The following is a 22,500-nucleotide window of genomic DNA, read 5'->3' on the forward strand; positions in this document are numbered from 1 at the left end:
CATAACGGTACACACCAGTGGTACAGTCACAGGGTACACTAACATAACGGTACACACCAGTGGTACAGTCACAGGGTACACTAACATAACGGTACACACCAGTGGTACAGTCACAGGGTACACTAACATAACGGTACACACCAGTGGTACAGTCACAGGGTACACTAACATAACGGTACACACCAGTGGTACAGTCACAGGGTACACTAACATAACGGTACACACCAGTGGTACAGTCACAGGGTACACTAACATAACGGTACACACCAGTGGTACAGTCACAGGGTACACTAACATAACGGTACACACCAGTGGTACAGTCACAGGGTACACTAACATAACGGTACACACCAGTGGTACAGTCACAGGGTACACTAACATAACGGTACACACCAGTGGTACAGTCACAGGGTACACTAACATAACGGTACACACCAGTGGTACAGTCACAGGGTACACTAACATAACGGTACACACCAGTGGTACAGTCACAGGGTACACTAACATAACGGTACACACCAGTGGTACAGTCACAGGGTACACTAACATAACGGTACACACCAGTGGTACAGTCACAGGGTACACTAACATAACGGTACACACCAGTGGTACAGTCACAGGGTACACTAACATAACGGTACACACCAGTGGTACAGTCACAGGGTACACTAACATAACGGTACACACCAGTGGTACAGTCACAGGGTACACTAACATAACGGTACCCACCAGTGGTACAGTCACAGGGTACACTAACATAACGGTACCCACCAGTGGTACAGTCACAGGGTACACTAACATAACGGTACACACCAGTGGTACAGTCACAGGGTACACTAACATAACGGTACACACCAGTGGTACAGTCACAGGGTACACTAACATAACGGTACCCTCCAGTGGTACAGTCACAGGGTACACTAACATAACGGTACACACCAGTGGTACAGTCACAGGGTACACTAACATAACGGTACACACCAGTGGTACAGTCACAGGGTACACTAACATAACGGTACACACCAGTGGTACAGTCACAGGGTACACTAACATAACGGTACACACCAGTGGTACAGTCACAGGGTACACTAACATAACGGTACACACCAGTGGTACAGTCACAGGGTACACTAACATAACGGTACACACCAGTGGTACAGTCACAGGGTACACTAACATAACGGTACACACCAGTGGTACAGTCACAGGGTACACTAACATAACGGTACACACCAGTGGTACAGTCACAGGGTACACTAACATAACGGTACCCACCAGTGGTACAGTCACAGGGTACACTAACATAACGGTACACACCAGTGGTACAGTCACAGGGTACACTAACATAACGGTACACACCAGTGGTACAGTCACAGGGTACACTAACATAACGGTACACACCAGTGGTACAGTCACAGGGTACACTAACATAACGGTACACACCAGTGGTACAGTCACAGGGTACACTAACATAACGGTACACACCAGTGGTACAGTCACAGGGTACACTAACATAACGGTACACACCAGTGGTACAGTCACAGGGTACACTAACATAACGGTACACACCAGTGGTACAGTCACAGGGTACACTAACATAACGGTACACACCAGTGGTACAGTCACAGGGTACACTAACATAACGGTACACACCAGTGGTACAGTCACAGGGTACACTAACATAACGGTACACACCAGTGGTACAGTCACAGGGTACACTAACATAACGGTACCCACCAGTGGTACAGTCACAGGGTACAATAACATAACGGTACCCACCAGTGGTACAGTCACAGGGTACACTAACATAACGGTACCCACCAGTGGTACAGTCACAGGGTACACTAACATAACGGTACACACCAGTGGTACAGTCACAGGGTACACTAACATAACGGTACCCACCAGTGGTACAGTCACAGGGTACACTAACATAACGGTACCCACCAGTGGTACAGTCACAGGGTACACTAACATAACGGTACACCTGATATAGGTATATGAGGTTCTTGTTACTGATCCAGAATATCAACTCCTCGTGTAGACCAGTTTTTCTCAATACTTTCCGTCAAGTGACATCAATGTCGACCCCACATACACTACCGCGACTTTACTTACTTACATACTTATTTACTCACTTACAGATTACTACGCAAGGTGAGATGGAAGTAGAGTGGTCCCCACCCAGGTCATATCAACTCTCAACCACACTACCCTGGAAATAAACTTTTCATTCCACTGAGATTCAGTAGTGAGTAGTCTGGGAAAGTTGAAAATACCAGTTGGGCAGCGGTTATAGATGCTTCTGGAATCTTTCCCTATTAAGGCTACTCATAGCCAAGTCGATAGAGCTTCTATTTTACGCTCGTGGGATCGGCGGTTCAAGTCTCCAAGTGCCCAGGTGAAATAAATATATATCACATTTCATAAAATAATAAAAAAGTAAGGGGTGGTTGGAAAAGAAAATACTCAAGTATTCGGAGAGAATCTAACAATTACTTCTCTGAAACACCAATTATTCTCTTCTCTGAGGATAGGGGTCCTCACAACTGCCCTCGTGGCTGTATCTCCACTAAGTTTCAGTGAATACATTTAACATCTGACCTTCGAGTTGGATTAAATCAGATACTTATATTTGTTAAAATGTTTATACAAATCATTTAATCAGAACTAAACAAAAACTATAAATGAAAGACTCGCTGACCTCCGCTCAACACAACAAACAGTTGAGCGTCGAGGCAGCCTTGGTAGTTAGGACACCTTATTGCTTCTCTTCCAGCAGTTAGAGCACCTCCTACCAACAATATCCCGCATGGTTGTGGGAAGGTTGTGGGAAGGTTGTGGGAAGGTTGTGGGAAGGTTGTGGGATGGTTGTGGGAAGGTTGTGGGAAGGTTGTGGGATGGTTGTGGGAAGGTTGTGGGAAGGTTGTGGGATGGTTGTGGGGACGTTGTGGGAAGGTTGTGGGCTGGTTGTGGGAAGATTGTGGGATGGTTGCGGGAAGGTTGTGGGAAGGTTGTGGGGAGGTTGTAGGGAGGTTGTTGGAAGGTTGTGGGAAGGTTATGGGAAGGTTTTGGGAAGGTTGTGGGAAGGTTATGGGAAGGTTGTGGGAAGGTTGTGGGAAGGTTGTGGAAACGTTGTGGGAAGGTTGTGGAAACGTTGGGGGAAGGTTGTGGGCTGGTTGTGGGAAGGTTGTGGAAACGTTGTGGGCAGGTTGTGGGAAGGTTGTGGAAACGTTGTGGGAAGGTTGTGGAAACGTTGTGGGAAGGTTGTGGAAACGTTGTGGGAAGGTTGTGGGCTGGTTGTGGGAAGGTTGTGGAAACGTTGTGGGAAGGTTATGAGAAGGTTGTGGAAACGTTGTGGGAAGGTTGTGGAAACGTTGTGGGAAGGTTATGAGAAGGTTGTGGAAAGGTTGTGGGAAGGTTGTGGAAACGTTGTGGGAAGGTTATGAGAAGGTTGTGGAAAGGTTGTAGGCACGGCTGATAGGACAAATGTCGGTGTGTGCTGCATGAGGACATTCGACAATTCCTGAATAAGTTTTGATCAGATACGAAACTAATGTTGTTTTTCCAGGAAAGATTAGGTAAGACTCCTAACTTGATAACTGAACTTGGGTTCGAACTAGAGAACCATGCAGGCAAAAAGCACCCAAGTCAAGACCCACAGCACATGGTTATCTTCTTGAGGTTATCTTGAGATGATTTCGGGGCTTTAGTGTCCCCGCGGCCCGGTCCTCGACCAGGCCTCCACCCCTAGGAAGCAGCCCGTGACAGCTGACTAACACATAGGTACCTATTTTACTGCTAGGTAACAGGAGCATAGGGTGAAAGAAACTCTGCCCATTGTTTCTCGCCGGCGCCTGGGATCGAACCCAGGACCACAGGATCACAAGTCCAGGGGTGCTGTCCGCTCGGCCGACCGGCTCCCTTGGTATGGGGAACAGGTAACCCACATCCGGTTACAATAACAAGCCGACACACGCCGGACAGACAACACCGATTTCCAACACAAAAACCCAAATTTTGCACCATCAGCAGGCAACACCGGTGTAGGCAACACCGGTGTTGGCAACGGGGCAAAGCAACAAAAACAATAGCATTGATACTCCCCCGAGGCCACAAAACCCGAACAAATGACAGACAAACACACACACGATGAGGCTGAGGGCGGGAAAGTCACAAGGTTAACACAAGAGCCCCGAGGGAGGGAAGGATAGCATCAGGGGGGCTGACGGCTGAGTGGACAACGCTCGGGATTCATAGTCCTAAGGTTCCGGGTTCGATCCCCGGCGGGAGGCGGAAACAAATGAGGTGGCTTCCACAACTTCCTTTACTACATTTGTGTTGTGTCCGAGTATTTCCTTACTTTATCGACCCCCGTTTGTGTTTCCATATTACACCTTTGTCCGCTTGTTCTCTTTGTTTTAATTAAAAGACGTCGTCCTTATCCACATCGTTATTTTCTCCTCGATATCTTACATGTTGTGAACATATCCCTCTGCTCGTTTTCTCCTCTAAGGTAATGAGAGTTACCTTGCTGAACCTCTATTGGTACCTTAGCTCTCTTTATTTCAGATTCTGTCCTAATCTTGTTTGAAACCTGTGTACTTTTTTAAAGTTTAGCTGTGGTCTTGACAGGGTCTGGGGTTCCAAGCCGGTGCCAGGTATTCTAGGCAGTCTTGAAAAAGAGCTCACATTCAGCTTTTAAATGTCGTTTTAATGGTCGCCAGCTTTTCACATGCTGCTGATGTTACCCCGTTTATGTGTGCCTCAAATGACGGAATTATATAAACTCATATAAACTTATAAAAACTTATATAATATATTTAATATATTTATATATATATAATATATTTTTTATATTTGTATTATATTTTTATATTTTTTATTATATTTTTATTTATTATATATTTATTTATATTTTTATATTATATTTTTATTTATATATATTATATTTTATATATAATATATTTTATATATATTATATATATTTATATATATATATTAATATATATAATATATTTATATATAGACTTATATAAACTCATATATATATATATATATATATATATCAACTTGTTTAAACCAACTCGCTTATACCGACACGCTTTTCTGGGCTCATTCCCATCATCTCGCTTGTCTGTTTTTTGCAGGGATTAAGCTCCTGGGACCCACCTCCCACGAAGTACTAATCGATTGGTATGGCGCCTCATAATCCCCCCCCCCCCCCAAGGAAGGGCGGGATGATATATAGGATACGGGATGGTCACAAGGATAGGTTCATGCTAGCCCTAGGATAGGTTGAGGTTGTCGTTGGGACTCATTATCATTACGATAGAGGATAGATAGACGATAGATTACGATAGAGGATAGAGGAGAGGGGATAGAATGGAAGGTAAATAGGAAGATCAGGAATAGGGGGAAAATGGAAAAGGAATATGAGGCGTGGGAAGGAGAAAAATATACTGAAGGAGGAATTAATGGGACAGGATGGGATAGATGGGACAGGGGTGAAGGGGGGGGGGGGTATTGCCTTCTCTAGGCAACATATTTTCTACGTCACCCGTCTCGGACGTCACCCGTTTGGGACGTCACCCGTCTCGGACGTCACCCGTTTGGGACGTCACCCGTCTGGGACGTCACCCGTCTGGGACGTCACCCGTCTCGGACGTCACCCGTTTGGGACGTCACCCGTCTGGGACGTCACCCGTCTGGGACGTCACCCGTCTGGGACGTCACCCGTCTGGGACGTCACCCGTCTGGGACGTCACCCGTCTGGGACGTCACCCGTCTGGGACGTCACCCGTCTCGGACGTCACCCGTCTCGGACGTCACCCGTCTGGGACGTCACCCGTCTGGGACGTCACCCGTCTGGGACGTCACCCGTCTGGGACGTCACCCGTCTGGGACGTCACCCGTCTGGGACGTCACCCGTCTGGGACGTCACCCGTCTGGGACGTCACCCGTCATGTGTTGTCACCTGTGACTTCATTGCCTCATGAATAATGGGGAAATCTTAGATTAACTGAGTGACTGGATGGTCTACTGACTGGTAGCTTCACCAGCTGTGCGACTGACCTCATTATGGCTGACTGGCTGACTGACCTTGACCAACTGACATGTCTTCAACTGCCGAGAAATTTGCAGAATCTGCCAGCAGGAGACTTGATTTTCTAGCGTATTGTGACCTAATCATAGCTGCCAGTGTGTCAGTGTCTGCCTGTCTGCCACCAGTCAATATAGCACACACTTGGTCCCTCCCTGTCTGTCAGTCTGCCGTGGAGGTAACTAGCTCGTCCGCCCCTAACCGCACAGACCCGCCCGCTCACTGGCGGTTGCGATCATCAAAGCCTTTCACTCAGGAAATTGCTAAAGAAAATGCCGGATAATCAGAGATAATGGAAGCATCCTTGAGGGCTCTCCAACACACAACCAGTGACCTGCGTCCACCTGTTAGGTTCATCATACAGAAATTGACCCGGTTGGTCCTTCCCCATATATATATATATATATATAAATATATATATATATATATATATATATAAATATATATATATATATATATATATATATATATATATATATATATATATATATATATATATATGTCGTACCTAGTAGCCAGAACGCACTTCTCAGCCTACTATGCAAGGCCCGATTTGCTTAATAAGCCAAGTTTTCATGAATTAATGTTTTTTCGACAACCTAACCTACCTAACCTAACCTAACTTTTTCGGCTACCTAACCTAACCTAACCTATAAAGATAGGTTAGGTTAGGTTAGGTAGGGTTGGTTAGGTTCGGTCATATATCTACGTTAATTTTAACTCCAATACAAAAAAATTGACCTCATACATAATGAAATGGGTAGCTTTATCATTTCATAAGAAAAAAATTATAAAAAATATAATAATTCAGGAAAACTTGGCTTATTAGGCAAATCAGGCCTTGCATAGTAGGCTGAGAAGTGCGTTCTGGCTACTAGGTACGACATATATATATATATATATATATATATATATATATATATATATATATATATATATATATATATATATATATATATATATATATATATATATATATATATATATATAACAATGAAAATAACAATTCTCCAAAATTCATTTTTTATATTATTGTTAGCGTTTCGTAAGGGCTTCTTACATTCTCAAAGGCTTCTTTACACTTAACACTACACTTATGAACTTCAATTTTATGATACAATTGATGCACTGTGTATAAAACATTTGACATATCCCTCTCGCTTTTTATTGGTTTGGGAGAGGTGGGTACATGAGAATGGAAGTAACTGCAGAGGGCCTATTGGCCCATACGATGCATTGAAGTGGGTAGAATATAGTTGTGCATTAATTGGCTGTTGATTGCAGCAATCAACAGAAAGTTTAGGCCTATCTAGTCAAACACGAAAATAAATTAGGGAAATTTCCAAAGGAATATCATTACATTTGTCCAAGTAGTGAGAGAATCAGCTATCAGGAAATATTAAAATAAATTAAAGTGAGGTCACTAGCAGACAGAAAAGTTAGGAGAGACATGATTACCACGTACAAAATACTTAGGGAAATCGATAGAGGAGACAACGACAGATAATTCAGAACTTGTGATAGTCCAAGAAGGGAACACTGGAGGAAACTTGAGTACCCAGATCACCTACAGAGACATTACAAAGATGTCCACCACGAGCGCCGTAGTGAACAAATGGTACACACTGTGGTGTGGTCTGTGGTGTGGTCTATGGTGTGGTCTATGGTATGGTCTATGGTGTGGTCTGTGGTGTGGTCTATGGTGTGGTCTGTGGTGTGGTCTATGGTGTGGTCTATGGTATGGTCTATGGTGTGGTCTGTGGTGTGGTCTATGGTGTGGTCTGTGGTGTGGTCTATGGTGTGGTCTATGGTATGGTCTATGGTGTGGTCTGTGGTGTGGTCTATGGTGTGGTCTGTGGTGTGGTCTATGGTGTGGTCTATGGTATGGTCTATGGTGTGGTCTATGGTATGGTCTATGGTGTGGTCTATGGTATGGTCTATGGTGTGGTCTGTGGTGTGGTCTATGGTGTGGTCTGTGGTGTGGTCTATGGTGTGGTCTATGGTATGGTCTATGGTGTGGTCTGTGGTGTGGTCTATGGTGTGGTCTGTGGTGTGGTCTATGGTGTGGTCTATGGTATGGTCTATGGTGTGGTCTGTGGTGTGGTCTATGGTGTGGTCTATGGTATGGTCTATGGTGTGGTCTGTGGTGTGGTCTATGGTGTGGTCTGTGGTGTGGTCTATGGTGTGGTCTATGGTATGGTCTATGGTGTGGTCTATGCAGGCTCCCAACACCTCCTAATAGGTTCAGGAACCATGCAAACGAGTTAATACTGAACATGGAGTCGGATCCCAAGAACCGAAGCTCAACCCCCGCTAAGCACAACTAGGTGAAAACGGATACCCAAAAATATCCACAAACACACAAAAAAATTAAAGGTTATTTGTAAACTAATCTTCCTTTGGAACTATTCATCTCTTACTCATGGTAATGAGTGTAAACCACTTTCACAATTAAATTAGAGTTTTTAGGTATTAAATTAACCTAAAAATGTGTTGAATACCCCCCTTAGAGGCGCTTACAAATACCCACAGACGAAATAAAAATAATTATTACCGCAAACCCCGCAAATTACCCTACAATAAATTAACACAAAATATATTATTGGGCGTCAGTAATGTAAACAGTTAAGCCAAGTGTCAAAAGCCAGCAGTTTACTACTGCACGTAAAGCGGTGTGAGAAACAGTCTACGGACATACTCACCCACGTTTCACTCTGACATTCACACTGGCTTCAGCCGTCAGCAAACTCAAGATTTATTAGTAAAAAAGACAAATCCGGATCATCCACCGTGAAAAGCTCAGTCCCCAGCGGCGCTGGTTCTCGTCCTCATATCAGACATGGTCAAGGGTACAAGCTACACTACTCTATCATCATTTGCAGAGGAAATTAGGATTGTCGTGCAAGCAGACAGTATAGAGCTCATGTACCAACCTTGTGGACGTTCCGGGAATCAATGGCCCCGCGGCCCGGTCAGGCTTTACGGTTGGTCGTCTGGTCAACCAGGCTGTTAGACGCGGCTGCTCGCAGCCTGACGTATGAATCACAGCCTGGTTGATCAGGTACACTTTGGAGGTGTTTATCAAGTACTCTCTTGAACACTGTGAGGGGTCGACCAGTTATGGCCCTTGTGTGTAGTGGAAGCGTGTTGAACAGTCTCGGGCCTCTGATGTTGATAGAGTTCTCTCTTGAACACTGTGAGGGGTCGGCCAGTTATGTCCCTTGTGTAGTGGAAGCGTGTTGAACAGTCTCGGGCCTCTGATGTTGATAGTTCTCTCTTGAACACTGTGAGGGGTCGGCCAGTTATGCCCCTTATGTGTAGTGGAAGCGTGTTGAACAGTCTCGGGCCTCTGATGTTGATAGTTCTCTCTTGAACACTGTGAGGGGTCGGCCAGTTATGTCCCTTGTGTGTAGTGGAAGCGTGTTGAACAGTCTCGGGCCTCTGATGTTGATAGTTCTCTCTTGAACACTGTGAGGGGTCGACCAGTTATGGCCCTTGTGTGTAGTGGAAGCGTGTTGAACAGTCTCGGGCCTCTGATGTTGATAGAGTTCTCTCTTGAACACTGTGAGGGGTCGGCCAGTTATGTCCCTTATGTGTAGTGGAAGCGTGTTGAACAGTCTCGGGCCTCTGATGTTGATAGAGTTCTCTCTTGAACACTGTGAGGGGTCGGCCAGTTATGCCCCTTGTGTGTAGTGGAAGCGTGTTGAACAGTCTCGGGCCTCTGATGTTGATAGAGTTCTCTCTTGAACACTGTGAGGGGTCGGCCAGTTATGCCCCTTGTGTGTAGTGGAAGCGTGTTGAACAGTCTCGGGCCTCTGATGTTGATAGTTCTCTCTTGAACACTGTGAGGGGTCGGCCAGTTATGTCCCTTGTGTGTAGTGGAAGCGTGTTGAACAGTCTCGGGCCTCTGATGTTGATAGTTCTCTCTTGAACACTGTGAGGGGTCGGCCAGTTATGTCCCTTATGTGTAGTGGAAGCGTGTTGAACAGTCTCGGGCCTCTGATGTTGATAGTTCTCTCTTGAACACTGTGAGGGGTCGGCCAGTTATGTCCCTTATGTGTAGTGGAAGCGTGTTGAACAGTCTCGGGCCTCTGATGTTGATAGTTCTCTCTTGAACACTGTGAGGGGTCGACCAGTTATGTCCCTTGTGTGTAGTGGAAGCGTGTTGAACAGTCTCGGGCCTCTGATGTTGATAGTTCTCTCTCAGAGTACCTGTTGCACCTCTGCTCTTCAACGGGGGTATTCTGCACATCCTGCCATGCCTCCTGGTCTCATGTGCTGTTATTTCTGGGTTTAAATTTGAGACCAGCCCCTTTAATATCTTCCACGTGTAAATTATTATGTATCTCTCTCGCCTTCGCTCTAGAGAATACATTGAGAACTTTGTGGTGACCTCAATAACTCTCCAGAGAGTTATAGGCCTGAAGCTCAGGACCAAACCCTTGTTAGGCCCCATTTAGATTATACAATTCAGTTTGGTCTCAGTGTTGCATGACGCGTACAGAACACAAAGTTAATCCCAAGAATTGGAAACCTTCATTGAGAGAGAAAAAAAAATCGTAATTTGTATTCTCTTGGAAAGTCGAAAAGTAATATGTGACATACATTAACATTTAACAGAACACGAGACAACAGATATAAGTAGGATACATTTTGATTCAGGAAAGACCTGGGTAAATACTAGCATGGAAATAGGGTTGAAGATTTATGGACAAAAATTATCAGGCATCATAAACAGCCTGGGGATTGCTGGGTTGTTTCAAGTGTAGGTTATACACACACACACACACACACACACACACACACACACACACACACACACACAAACATATAAATAATATATGAACCAATAGGTCATCTGCAGTTCCATTTATGCTTATTTTCTTATAGTGCCACACCTATATATTACCTACTCATTGACACGAACTGAACCAAAGTTCTCAAAGTTCCGAACCAAACGTGGGTGAAACAACACTTAAAAGACTGAATACCGTGTGCACCAATGCTGACGGACTGTCAAACAAAGCAATTGAGCCCAAGGAACTCTTAATTAATCAAATTCAATCATTTGTATTCATAAATGGAGCATATTCGTAATTAACTTTCTTTACAAGGTATCACATATTATTCATTTATTCAAGATGAAAAAAATAAAAACAATAAAATAATACTGATAATAATTAAACTATTCATTGTAAATATAATAATCTTGTTACAAAACCTTTAATTTCATTATATATCAACACAAGACAAAACGTAAAAGTAATAGACTTTACAAAGATCATTATAATTATATATTATGTATAATTAAATGATCATTATATCATCATACTGAACAAATAAAGGAAACAATGAAAACAACAGTAATTGTTTCATGTCTAACAACATTATTTGAGACATTATAAAAGATGGAAGCATTCCAGTTACCTTACTTAAGACACCCCCCCCTCGGGGGGGGGGCCTCGTAGCCTGGTGGATAGCGCGCAGGACTCGTAATTCTGTGGCGCGGGTTCGATTCCCGCACGAGGCAGAAACAAATGGGCAAAGTTTCTTTCACCCTGAATGCCCCTGTTACCTAGCAGTAAATAGGTACCTGGGAGTTAGTCAGCTGTCACGGGCTGCTTCCTGGGGGTGGAGGCCTGGTCGAGGACCGGGCCGCGGGGACACTAAAGCCCCGAAATCATCTCAAGATAACCCCCATAATTACAGTTTATAACAAGATAAAAGGTGATTCAGAGACCTAATTGTTTAAGATATTCATTATATATAAGATATAACTATAAGTATAGTTACATAGATAGTTAAGTTATATCTTATAAGTTATAAGATATAACTATAAGTAGTTAGATAACTAACTACTTACTACTAGATAGAGTCGACATAGTCGACCCCCCCCCCGATAAAAAAAAGTACTAGAATAAGAATCAGCAAATTTATAGTTAGCGTTGTTGATTCGCAACTGATAAGAACCCACGTTCGAATCCCACACAGGGCGAGTTCCTGACACCTAATGCACCCGTTCACCTAGCAGCAGGACCAGGAGACAGAGGGAAGAAAACAAGCATAGAAGAAACACCGTAGACACAAAACATAACAGAATCACAATCTTTATCATAGAACTAGGAAAGAGATTAGTATAAGACGCTATAAGAAGCAGAATGAGCAAGACATAGCAGCCCAAGACAAGGACCAAGCCTGAACTGTTCCCACCGCCGCATCTGGAACAAGATGGAGGCCAACAACCAGGCCACACGAATGACGCACAGGGGGAGCATATAGAAGTATGCTAATTACCACAACAAATTCTGAGGCGTTTATAAACTGGAGCTTGAAGAGGAGTGACCCCCGTAGAACACAGTCCAGACGAGGGAGATCACCATGGTTACTCAGATGCAATGGTGGCAGCGACATCACTCACCACTCAGGCACTCCTTACAATGGTGGCAGCGACATTACTCTCTCCAGACACACACTCCTTACAATGGTGGCAGCGACATTACTCTCTCCAGACACACACTCCTTACAATGGTGGCAGCGACATTACTCTCTCCAGACACACACTCCTTACAATGGTGGCAGCGACATTACTCTCTCCAGACACACACTCCTTACAATGGTGGCAGCGACATTACTCACCACTCAGGCACTCCTTACAATGGTGGCAGCGACATTACTCTCTCCAGACACACACTCCTTACAATGGTGGCAGCGACATTACTCTCTCCAGACACACACTCCTTACAATGGTGGCAGCGACATTACTCACCACTCAGGCACTCCTTACAATGGTGGCAGCGACATTACTCTCTCCAGACACACACTCCTTACAATGGTGGCAGCGACATTACTCTCTCCAGACACACACTCCTTACAATGGTGGCAGCGACATTACTCTCTCCAGACACACACTCCTTACAATGGTGGCAGCGACATTACTCTCTCCAGACACACACTCCTTACAATGGTGGCAGCGACATTACTCTCTCCAGACACACACTCCTTACAATGGTGGCAGCGACATTACTCTCTCCAGACACACACTCCTTACAATGGTGGCAGCGACATTACTCACCACACACACACTCCTTACAATGTTCAACAGTGTTCAACAACAGTGTTCCACAACAGTGTTCAACAACAGTGTTCCACAACAGTGTTCCACAACAGTGTTCCACAACAGTGTTCAACAACAGTGTTCAACAACAGTGTTCCACAACAGTGTTCCACAACAGTGTTCCACAACAGTGTTCAACAACAGTGTTCCACAACAGTGTTCCACAACAGTGTTCCACAACAGTGTTCCACAACAGTGTTCCACAACAGTGTTCAACAACAGTGTTCAACAACAGTGTTCAACAACAGTGTTCCACAACAGTGTTCCACAACAGTGTTCAACAACAGTGTTCCACAACAGTGTTCAACAACAGTGTTCCACAACAGTGTTCCACAACAGTGTTCAACAACAGTGTTCAACAACAGTGTTCAACAACAGTGTTCCACAACAGTGTTCAACAACAGTGTTCAACAACAGTGTTCAACAACAGTGTTCCACAACAGTGTTCAACAACAGTGTTCAACAACAGTGTTCAACAACAGTGTTCCACAACAGTGTTCAACAACAGTGTTCAACAACAGTGTTCAACAACAGTGTTCAACAACAGTGTTCCACAACAGTGTTCAACAACAGTGTTCCACAACAGTGTTCAACAACAGTGTTCCACAACAGTGTTCCACAACAGTGTTCCACAACAGTGTTCCACAACAGTGTTCAACAACAGTGTTCCACAACAGTGTTCCACAACAGTGTTCCACAACAGTGTTCCACAACAGTGTTCAACAACAGTGTTCAACAACAGTGTTCCACAACAGTGTTCAACAACAGTGTTCAACAACAGTGTTCAACAACAGTGTTCCACAACAGTGTTCCACAACAGTGTTCCACAACAGTGTTCCACAACAGTGTTCAACAACAGTGTTCAACAACAGTGTTCCACAACAGTGTTCAACAACAGTGTTCAACAACAGTGTTCAACAACAGTGTTCCACAACAGTGTTCAACAACAGTGTTCCACAACAGTGTTCCACAACAGTGTTCCACAACAGTGTTCAACAACAGTGTTCCACAACAGTGTTCCACAACAGTGTTCAACAACAGTGTTCCACAACAGTGTTCCACAACAGTGTTCAACAACAGTGTTCAACAACAGTGTTCCACAACAGTGTTCAACAACAGTGTTCCACAACAGTGTTCAACAACAGTGTTCAACAACAGTGTTCCACAACAGTGTTCAACAACAGTGTTCAACAACAGTGTTCAACAACAGTGTTCAACAACAGTGTTCAACAACAGTGTTCAACAACAGTGTTCCACAACAGTGTTCCACAACAGTGTTCAACAACAGTGTTCAACAACAGTGTTCCACAACAGTGTTCCACAACAGTGTTCAACAACAGTGTTCAACAACAGTGTTCAACAACAGTGTTCCACAACAGTGTTCCACAACAGTGTTCCACAACAGTGTTCCACAACAGTGTTCAACAACAGTGTTCAACAACAGTGTTCCACAACAGTGTTCAACAACAGTGTTCAACAACAGTGTTCCACAACAGTGTTCCACAACAGTGTTCAACAACAGTGTTCAACAACAGTGTTCAACAACAGTGTTCCACAACAGTGTTCAACAACATTGTTCAACAACAGTGTTCAACAACAGTGTTCCACAACAGTGTTCAACAACATTGTTCAACAACAGTGTTCAACAACATTGTTCAACAACAGTGTTCAACAACATTGTTCAACAACAGTGTTCAACAACAGTGTTCAACAACATTGTTCAACAACAGTGTTCAACAACATTGTTCAACAACAGTGTTCAACAACAGTGTTCAACAACAGTGTTCAACAACATTGTTCAACAACAGTGTTCAACAACATTGTTCAACAACAGTGTTCAACAACATTGTTCAACAACAGTGTTCAACAACAGTGTTCAACAACATTGTTCAACAACAGTGTTCAACAACATTGTTCAACAACAGTGTTCAACAACATTGTTCAACAACAGTGTTCAACAACATTGTTCAACAACAGTGTTCAACAACATTGTTCAACAACAGTGTTCAACAACATTGTTCAACAACAGTGTTCAACAACATTGTTCAACAACAGTGTTCAACAACATTGTTCAACAACTACCCACACAAAGGGAGAGCTTCCAGGGTTTGGGGAAGCGGTTAATGACATTAATAAGCTAGCAAAATATAAAACAAGCTCTCCTGAACTACAGACCAGTATCTCCCTCAGGAAGCCTCCCTACACACCAGTATCTCTCCCTCAGGAAGCCTCCCTACACACCAGTATCTCTCCCTCAGGAAGCCTCCCTACACACCAGTATCTCTCCCTCAGGAAGCCTCCCTACACACCAGTATCTCTCCCTCAGGAAGCCTCCCTACACACCAGTATCTCTCCCTCAGGAAGCCTCCCTACACACCAGTATCTCCCTCAGGAAGCCTCCCTACACACCAGTATCTCTCCCTCAGGAAGCCTCCCTACACACCAGTATCTCTCCCTCAGGAAGCCTCCCTACACACCAGTATCTCTCCCTCAGGAAGCCTCCCTACACACCAGTATCTCTCCCTCAGGAAGCCTCCCTACACACCAGTATCTCTCCCTCAGGAAGCCTCCCTACATACCAGTATCTCTCCCTCAGGAAGCCTCCCTACAGACCAGTATCTCTCCCTCAGGAAGCCTCCCTACACACCAGTATCTCTCCCTCAGGAAGCCTCCCTACACACCAGTATCTCTCCCTCAGGAAGCCTCCCTACAGACCAGTATCTCTCCCTCAGGAAGCCTCCCTACACACCAGTATCTCTCCCTCAGGAAGCCTCCCTACACACCAGTATCTCTCCCTCAGGAAGCCTCCCTACAGACCAGTATCTCTCCCTCAGGAAGCCTCCCTACACACCAGTATCTCTCCCTCAGGAAGCCTCCCTACAGACCAGTATCTCTCCCTCAGGAAGCCTCCCTACACACCAGTATCTCTCCCTCAGGAAGCCTCCCTACAGACCAGTATCTCTCCCTCAGGAAGCCTCCCTACACACCAGTATCTCTCCCTCAGGAAGCCTCCCTACAGACCAGTATCTCTCCCTCAGGAAGCCTCCCTACACACCAGTATCTCTCCCTCAGGAAGCCTCCCTACACACCAGTATCTCTCCCTCAGGAAGCCTCCCTACAGACCAGTATCTCTCCCTCAGGAAGCCTCCCTACACACCAGTATCTCTCCCTCAGGAAGCCTCCCTACACACCAGTATCTCTCCCTCAGGAAGCCTCCCTACACACCAGTATCTCTCCCTCAGGAAGCCTCCCTACAGACCAGTATCTCTCCCTCAGGAAGCCTCCCTACACACCAGTATCTCTCCCTCAGGAAGCCTCCCTACAGACCAGTATCTCTCCCTCAGGAAGCCTCCCTACACACCAGTATCTCTCCCTCAGGAAGCCTCCCTACAGACCAGTATCTCTCCCTCAGGAAGCCTCCCTACACACCAGTATCTCTCCCTCAGGAAGCCTCCCTACACACCAGTATCTCTCCCTCAGGAAGCCTCCCTACAGACCAGTATCTCTCCCTCAGGAAGCCTCCCTACACACCAGTATCTCTCCCTCAGGAAGCCTCCCTACACACCAGTATCTCTCCCTCAGGAAGCCTCCCTACAGACCAGTATCTCTCCCTCAGGAAGCCTCCCTACACACCAGTATCTCTCCCTCAGGAAGCCTCCCTACAGACCAGTATCTCTCCCTCAGGAAGCCTCCCTACACACCAGTATCTCTCCCTCAGGAAGCCTCCCTACAGACCAGTATCTCTCCCTCAGGAAGCCTCCCTACACACCAGTATCTCTCCCTCAGGAAGCCTCCCTACACACCAGTATCTCTCCCTCAGGAAGCCTCCCTACAGACCAGTATCTCTCCCTCAGGAAGCCTCGCCCTATGGGTTACTACAAAGAATGATCAGAAACACAGTAACCGGACACTCTGAACAACTCAATTTTCTCTCAATAAAACACATAAAAGTACGAATTTTACAAAGGAAACTCTCGTGCTCGAGTGCTTGAGACTGCTACACAAGGTAGAGAAGAAGTATGGTGATGTACCGGAGGGTGAAGACTGCCAGACGTTGTGAGGGAGTACCTACCTGCAGGGAAACAGAGAGTCATAGTGAGAGGCGGGATGCCAGAGTGAGGGAGAGTGGCAGCTATATATATATATATATATTTTTAACAGAATCAAATTAACAAAGTAGTGAGAGTAGAAGATCGATACATCAATCTTCCGGGGCAACCAGTGTGAGACCAATTCTGGAGTATGCAGCCATAACAAAGAACGCCTACAAAGATAAAAAAAAAAAGATCAAACTGAAGAAGGTTCACAGATACGCAACGATGCTCGTCCCAGAGCTGAGGGGACTGAGCTATGAGGCAGCCTGAGGGGAAATGACCCCGCTCCACACTGAAGAAGAGGGGGGACAGGAGGACGGGGGGGGGAGAACATAGCCAAAATAAACAAATAAAGAACGAGGGGACACAGACGGAAGTTAGAGACTAAGCAGAGTCAGTGACGTTACTAAGAAGAGTCAGTGACGTTACTAAGAAGAGTCAGTGACGTTACTAAGAAGAGTCAGTGACGTTACTAAGAAGAGTCAGTGACGTTACTAAGAAGAGTCAGTGACGTTACTAAGAAGAGTCAGTGACGTTACTAAGAAGAGTCAGTGACGTTACTAAGAAGAGTCAGTGACGTTACTAAGAAGAGTCAGTGACGTTACTAAGAAGAGTCAGTGACGTTACTAAGCAGAGTCAGTGACGTTACTAAGAAGAGTCAGTGACGTTACTAAGAAGAGTCAGTGACGTTACTAAGAAGAGTCAGTGACGTTACTAAGAAGAGTCAGTGACGTTACTAAGAAGTCAGTGACGTTACTGAGCAGAGTCAGTGACGTTACAAAGCAGAGTCAGTGACGTTACTAAGCAGAGTCAGTGACGTTACTAAGAAGAGTCAGTGACGTTACTAAGAAGAGTCAGTGACGTTACTAAGAAGAGTCAGTGACGTTACTAAGCAGAGTCAGTGACGTTACTAAGAAGTCAGTGACGTTACTGAGCAGAGTCAGTGACGTTACAAAGCAGAGTCAGTGACGTTACTAAGCAGAGTCAGTGACGTTACTAAGAAGAGTCAGTGACGTTACTAAGAAGTCAGTGACGTTACAAAGTAGAGTCAGTGACGTTACAAAGAAGTCAGTGACGTTACAAAGTAGTCAGTGACGTTACAAAGTAGAGTCAGTAACGTTACAAAGCAGAGTCAGTGACGTCGCAAAGTAGAGTCAGTGACGTTACAAAGTAGAGTCAGTGACGTTACAAAGAAGAGTCAGTGACGTCACAAAGTAGTCAGTGACGTTACAAAGTAGAGTCAGTGACGTTACAAAGCAGAGTCAGTGACGTTACAAAGCAGAGTCAGTGACGTTACAAAGCAGAGTCAGTGACGTTACAAAGCAGAGTCAGTGACGTTACTAAGCAGAGTCAGTGACGTTACTAAGCAGAGTCAGTGACGTTACAAAGCAGAGTCAGTGACGCTACAAAGCAGAGTCAGTGACGTTACAAAGCAGAGTCAGTGACGTTACAAAGCAGAGTCAGTGACGTTACAAAGCAGAGTCAGTGACGTTACTAAGCAGAGTCAGTGACGTTACTAAGCAGAGTCAGTGACGTTACAAAGCAGAGTCAGTGACGTTACAAAGCAGAGTCAGTGACGTTACAAAGCAGTCAGTGACGTTACAAAGCAGAGTCAGTGACGTTACTAAGCAGAGTCAGTGACGTTACAAAGCAGAGTCAGTGACGTTACAAAGCAGAGTCAGTGACGTTACAAAGCAGAGTCAGTGACGTTACAGAGTCAGTGACGTTACAAAGCAGAGTCAGTGACGTTACAAAGCAGAGTCAGTGACGTTACAAAGCAGAGTCAGTGACGTTACAAAGCAGAGTCAGTGACGTTACAAAGAAGAGTCAGTGACGTTACAAAGCAGAGTCAGTGACGTTACAAAGAAGAGTCAGTGACGTTACAAAGCAGAGTCAGTGACGTTACAAAGAAGAGTCAGTGACGTTACAAAGAAGTCAGTGACGTTACAAAGAAGAGTCAGTGACGTTACAAAGCAGAGTCAGTGACGTTACAAAGCAGAGTCAGTGACGTTACAAAGCAGAGTCAGTGACGTTACTAAGCAGAGTCAGTGACGTTACAAAGCAGAGTCAGTGACGTTACAAAGCAGAGTCAGTGACGTTACAAAGCAGAGTCAGTGACGTTACAGAGTCAGTGACGTTACAAAGCAGAGTCAGTGACGTTACAAAGCAGAGTCAGTGACGTTGCAAAGCAGAGTCAGTGACGTTACAAAGAAGAGTCAGTGACGTTACAAAGCAGAGTCAGTGACGTTACAAAGAAGAGTCAGTGACGTTACAAAGCAGAGTCAGTGACGTTACAAAGAAGAGTCAGTGACGTTACAAAGCAGAGTCAGTGACGTTACAAAGCAGAGTCAGTGACGTTACAAAGCAGAGTCAGTGACGTTACAAAGCAGAGTCAGTGACGTTACAAAGCAGAGTCAGTGACGTTACAAAGAAGTCAGTGACGTTACAAAGCAGAGTCAGTGACGTTACAAAGAAGAGTCAGTGACGTTACAAAGAAGAGTCAGTGACGTTACAAAGCAGAGTCAGTGACGTTACAAAGAAGAGTCAGTGACGTTACAAAGCAGAGTCAGTGACGTTACAAAGAAGAGTCAGTGACGTTACAAAGCAGAGTCAGTGACGTTACAAAGAAGAGTCAGTGACGTTACAAAGAAGTCAGTGACGTTACAAAGAAGAGTCAGTGACGTTACACAGAAGAGTCAGTGACGTTACAAAGCAGAGTCAGTGACGTTACAAAGAAGAGTCAGTGACGTTACAAAGCAGAGTCAGTGACGTTACAAAGCAGAGTCAGTGACGTTACAAAGAAGAGTCAGTGACGTTACAAAGCAGAGTCAGTGACGTTACAAAGAAGAGTCAGTGACGTTACAAAGCAGAGTCAGTGACGTTACAAAGAAGAGTCAGTGACGTTACAAAGCAGAGTCAGTGACGTTACAAAGAAGAGTCAGTGACGTTACAAAGAAGAGTCAGTGACGTAACAAAGAAGAGTCAGTGACGTTACAAAGAAGAGTCAGTGACGTTACAAAGCAGAGTCAGTGACGTTACAAAGCAGAGTCAGTGACGTTACAAAGAAGAGTCAGTGACGTTACAAAGAAGAGTCAGTGACGTTACAAAGCAGAGTCAGTGACGTTACAAAGAAGAGTCAGTGACGTTACAAAGAAGAGTCAGTGACGTTACAAAGAAGAGTCAGTGACGTTACAAAGAAGAGTCAGTGACGTTACAGAGTAGAGTGCTCGTGCCACCAATGAAAGGGAATAGATAAGAGAGATTATTGAGACACTCGCGTCACACTGAAATAAAAAATATATACATATCACTAGGGAAGGCCAGCTGATAGTCGACCTTGAGGCGCGCACGCACACGCACACACACACACACACACACACACACACACACACACACACACACACACACACACACACACACACACACAACACACACACACACACACACACACACAACACACACACACACACACACACACACACACACACACACACACACACACAACACACACACACACACACACACACACACACACACACACACACACACATACATACACACACACACACACACACACACACACACACACACACACACACACACACAACACACACACACACACACACACACACACACACACACACACACACACACATACACACACACACACACACACACACACACAACACACACACACACACACACACACACACACACACACACACACACACACACACACACACACACACACAACACACACACACACACACACACACACACACACACACACACACACAACACACACACACACACACACACACACACACACACACACACACACACACACACACACACACACACACTCACACACACACACACACACACACACACACACACACACACACACACACACAGGGGGAAATTAGTACCCAAATGAGCCACAGGAACGTTAGAAAGAACTTTTTTAGTGTCAGAGTGGTTGACAAATGGAATGCATTAGGCAGTGATGTGGTGGAGGCTGACTCCATACACAGTTTCAAGTGTAGATATGATAGAGCCCAATAGGCTCAGGAACCTGTACACCAGTTGATTGACAGTTGAGAGGCGGGACCAAAGAGCCAGAGCTCAACCCCCGCAAACACAATTAGGTGAGTACAATTAGGTGAGTACACATATAGCATATACATACGAACACATACACACTCTCGAGCTCTCACAAACAAACAAACAAACACGTCAAGAGCATTCACCTCACTCACGGAAAAACGAGGATATTGAAGAACGACCCTCCCCCCCCTAACCCCTCACCCACGTCCCCCCCCCCAACACGTCGCAGCCGAGCCCACGGCGCTCAGGGGGGGAGGGGGAGGGGGTAGTTGTCCTTACGGGCCCGGGTTCGATTCCCGGTCGAGGCAGGAACAAACGGGGCATGAGTTTCTTTCACCCCTGATGCCTCTGTTCACCTAGCAGTAAATAGGTACCTGGGGATGGGAGAGAAATATATGTAGTAGAGATATATATAAGAAAAAATTGGTCGAGAGGTCATTATAGTTAGGCAACCGGCGGTTTGAAAGGCGGAGTCCAAGAGCTAACATCAGGATCCTGCAGGCACAGTTAGTAAACTCACACACACACACAAATAATGTAGATATGATAGAGCCCAATAGGCTCAGGAACCTGTACACCAGTTGATTGACGGTTGAGAGGCGGGACCAAAGAGCCAGAGCTCAACCCCCGCAAGCACAAATAGGTGAGTACAAATAGGTGAGCACACACACACACACACACACACACACACACACACACACACACACACACACACACACACAAACACACACATACACACACACACACACACACACATTGTTGAGTTCCTCACAGAGAGGTGTGTGAGGAACTCAACAAGAGGTTCCAGGAGGTCTTCACAATAGAACAGGGTGAGGTCACTGTGCTAGGAGAAAGGGAGGTAAACCAGGCGGCCTTGGAGGAGTTCGAAATTACGAGAGAGGAGGTCAAGAGACACCTGCTGGATCTGGATGTTAGAAAGGCGGTTGGTCCAGATGGGATCTCACCATGGGTACTGAAAGAGTGTGCAGAGGCACTTTGCTTGCCACTCTCCATAGTGTATAGTAAATCACTAGAGACGGGAGACCTACCAGAAATATGGAAGACGGCGAATGTGGTCCCAA

The 22,500-nt window shown here is 45.3% G+C and overlaps 2 protein-coding genes across 8 annotated transcripts in view; both read right to left on the bottom strand.

Moving 5' to 3' along the window:
* Positions 1-22,500, bottom strand: part of LOC138349741 (solute carrier organic anion transporter family member 74D-like) — a 507,981-nt gene that overhangs the window by 104,413 nt on the left and 381,068 nt on the right. The gene's annotated exons all lie outside the window — the stretch shown is intronic.
* The window catches only part of LOC138373687 (A-kinase anchor protein 5-like), a 19,303-nt gene continuing 4,484 nt past the window's right edge, over positions 7,682-22,500 (bottom strand). Inside the window, exon 2 of the mRNA XM_069340039.1 lies at positions 7,682-8,338. Coding sequence (XP_069196140.1) covers positions 7,682-8,338 — 657 coding nt within the window. The remainder of the gene's footprint in view (positions 8,339-22,500) is intronic.

The sequence above is a fragment of the Procambarus clarkii genome, chromosome 43 (assembly GCF_040958095.1).
Source record: "Procambarus clarkii isolate CNS0578487 chromosome 43, FALCON_Pclarkii_2.0, whole genome shotgun sequence".
In the NCBI taxonomy this organism is placed as follows: domain Eukaryota; kingdom Metazoa; phylum Arthropoda; class Malacostraca; order Decapoda; family Cambaridae; genus Procambarus; species Procambarus clarkii.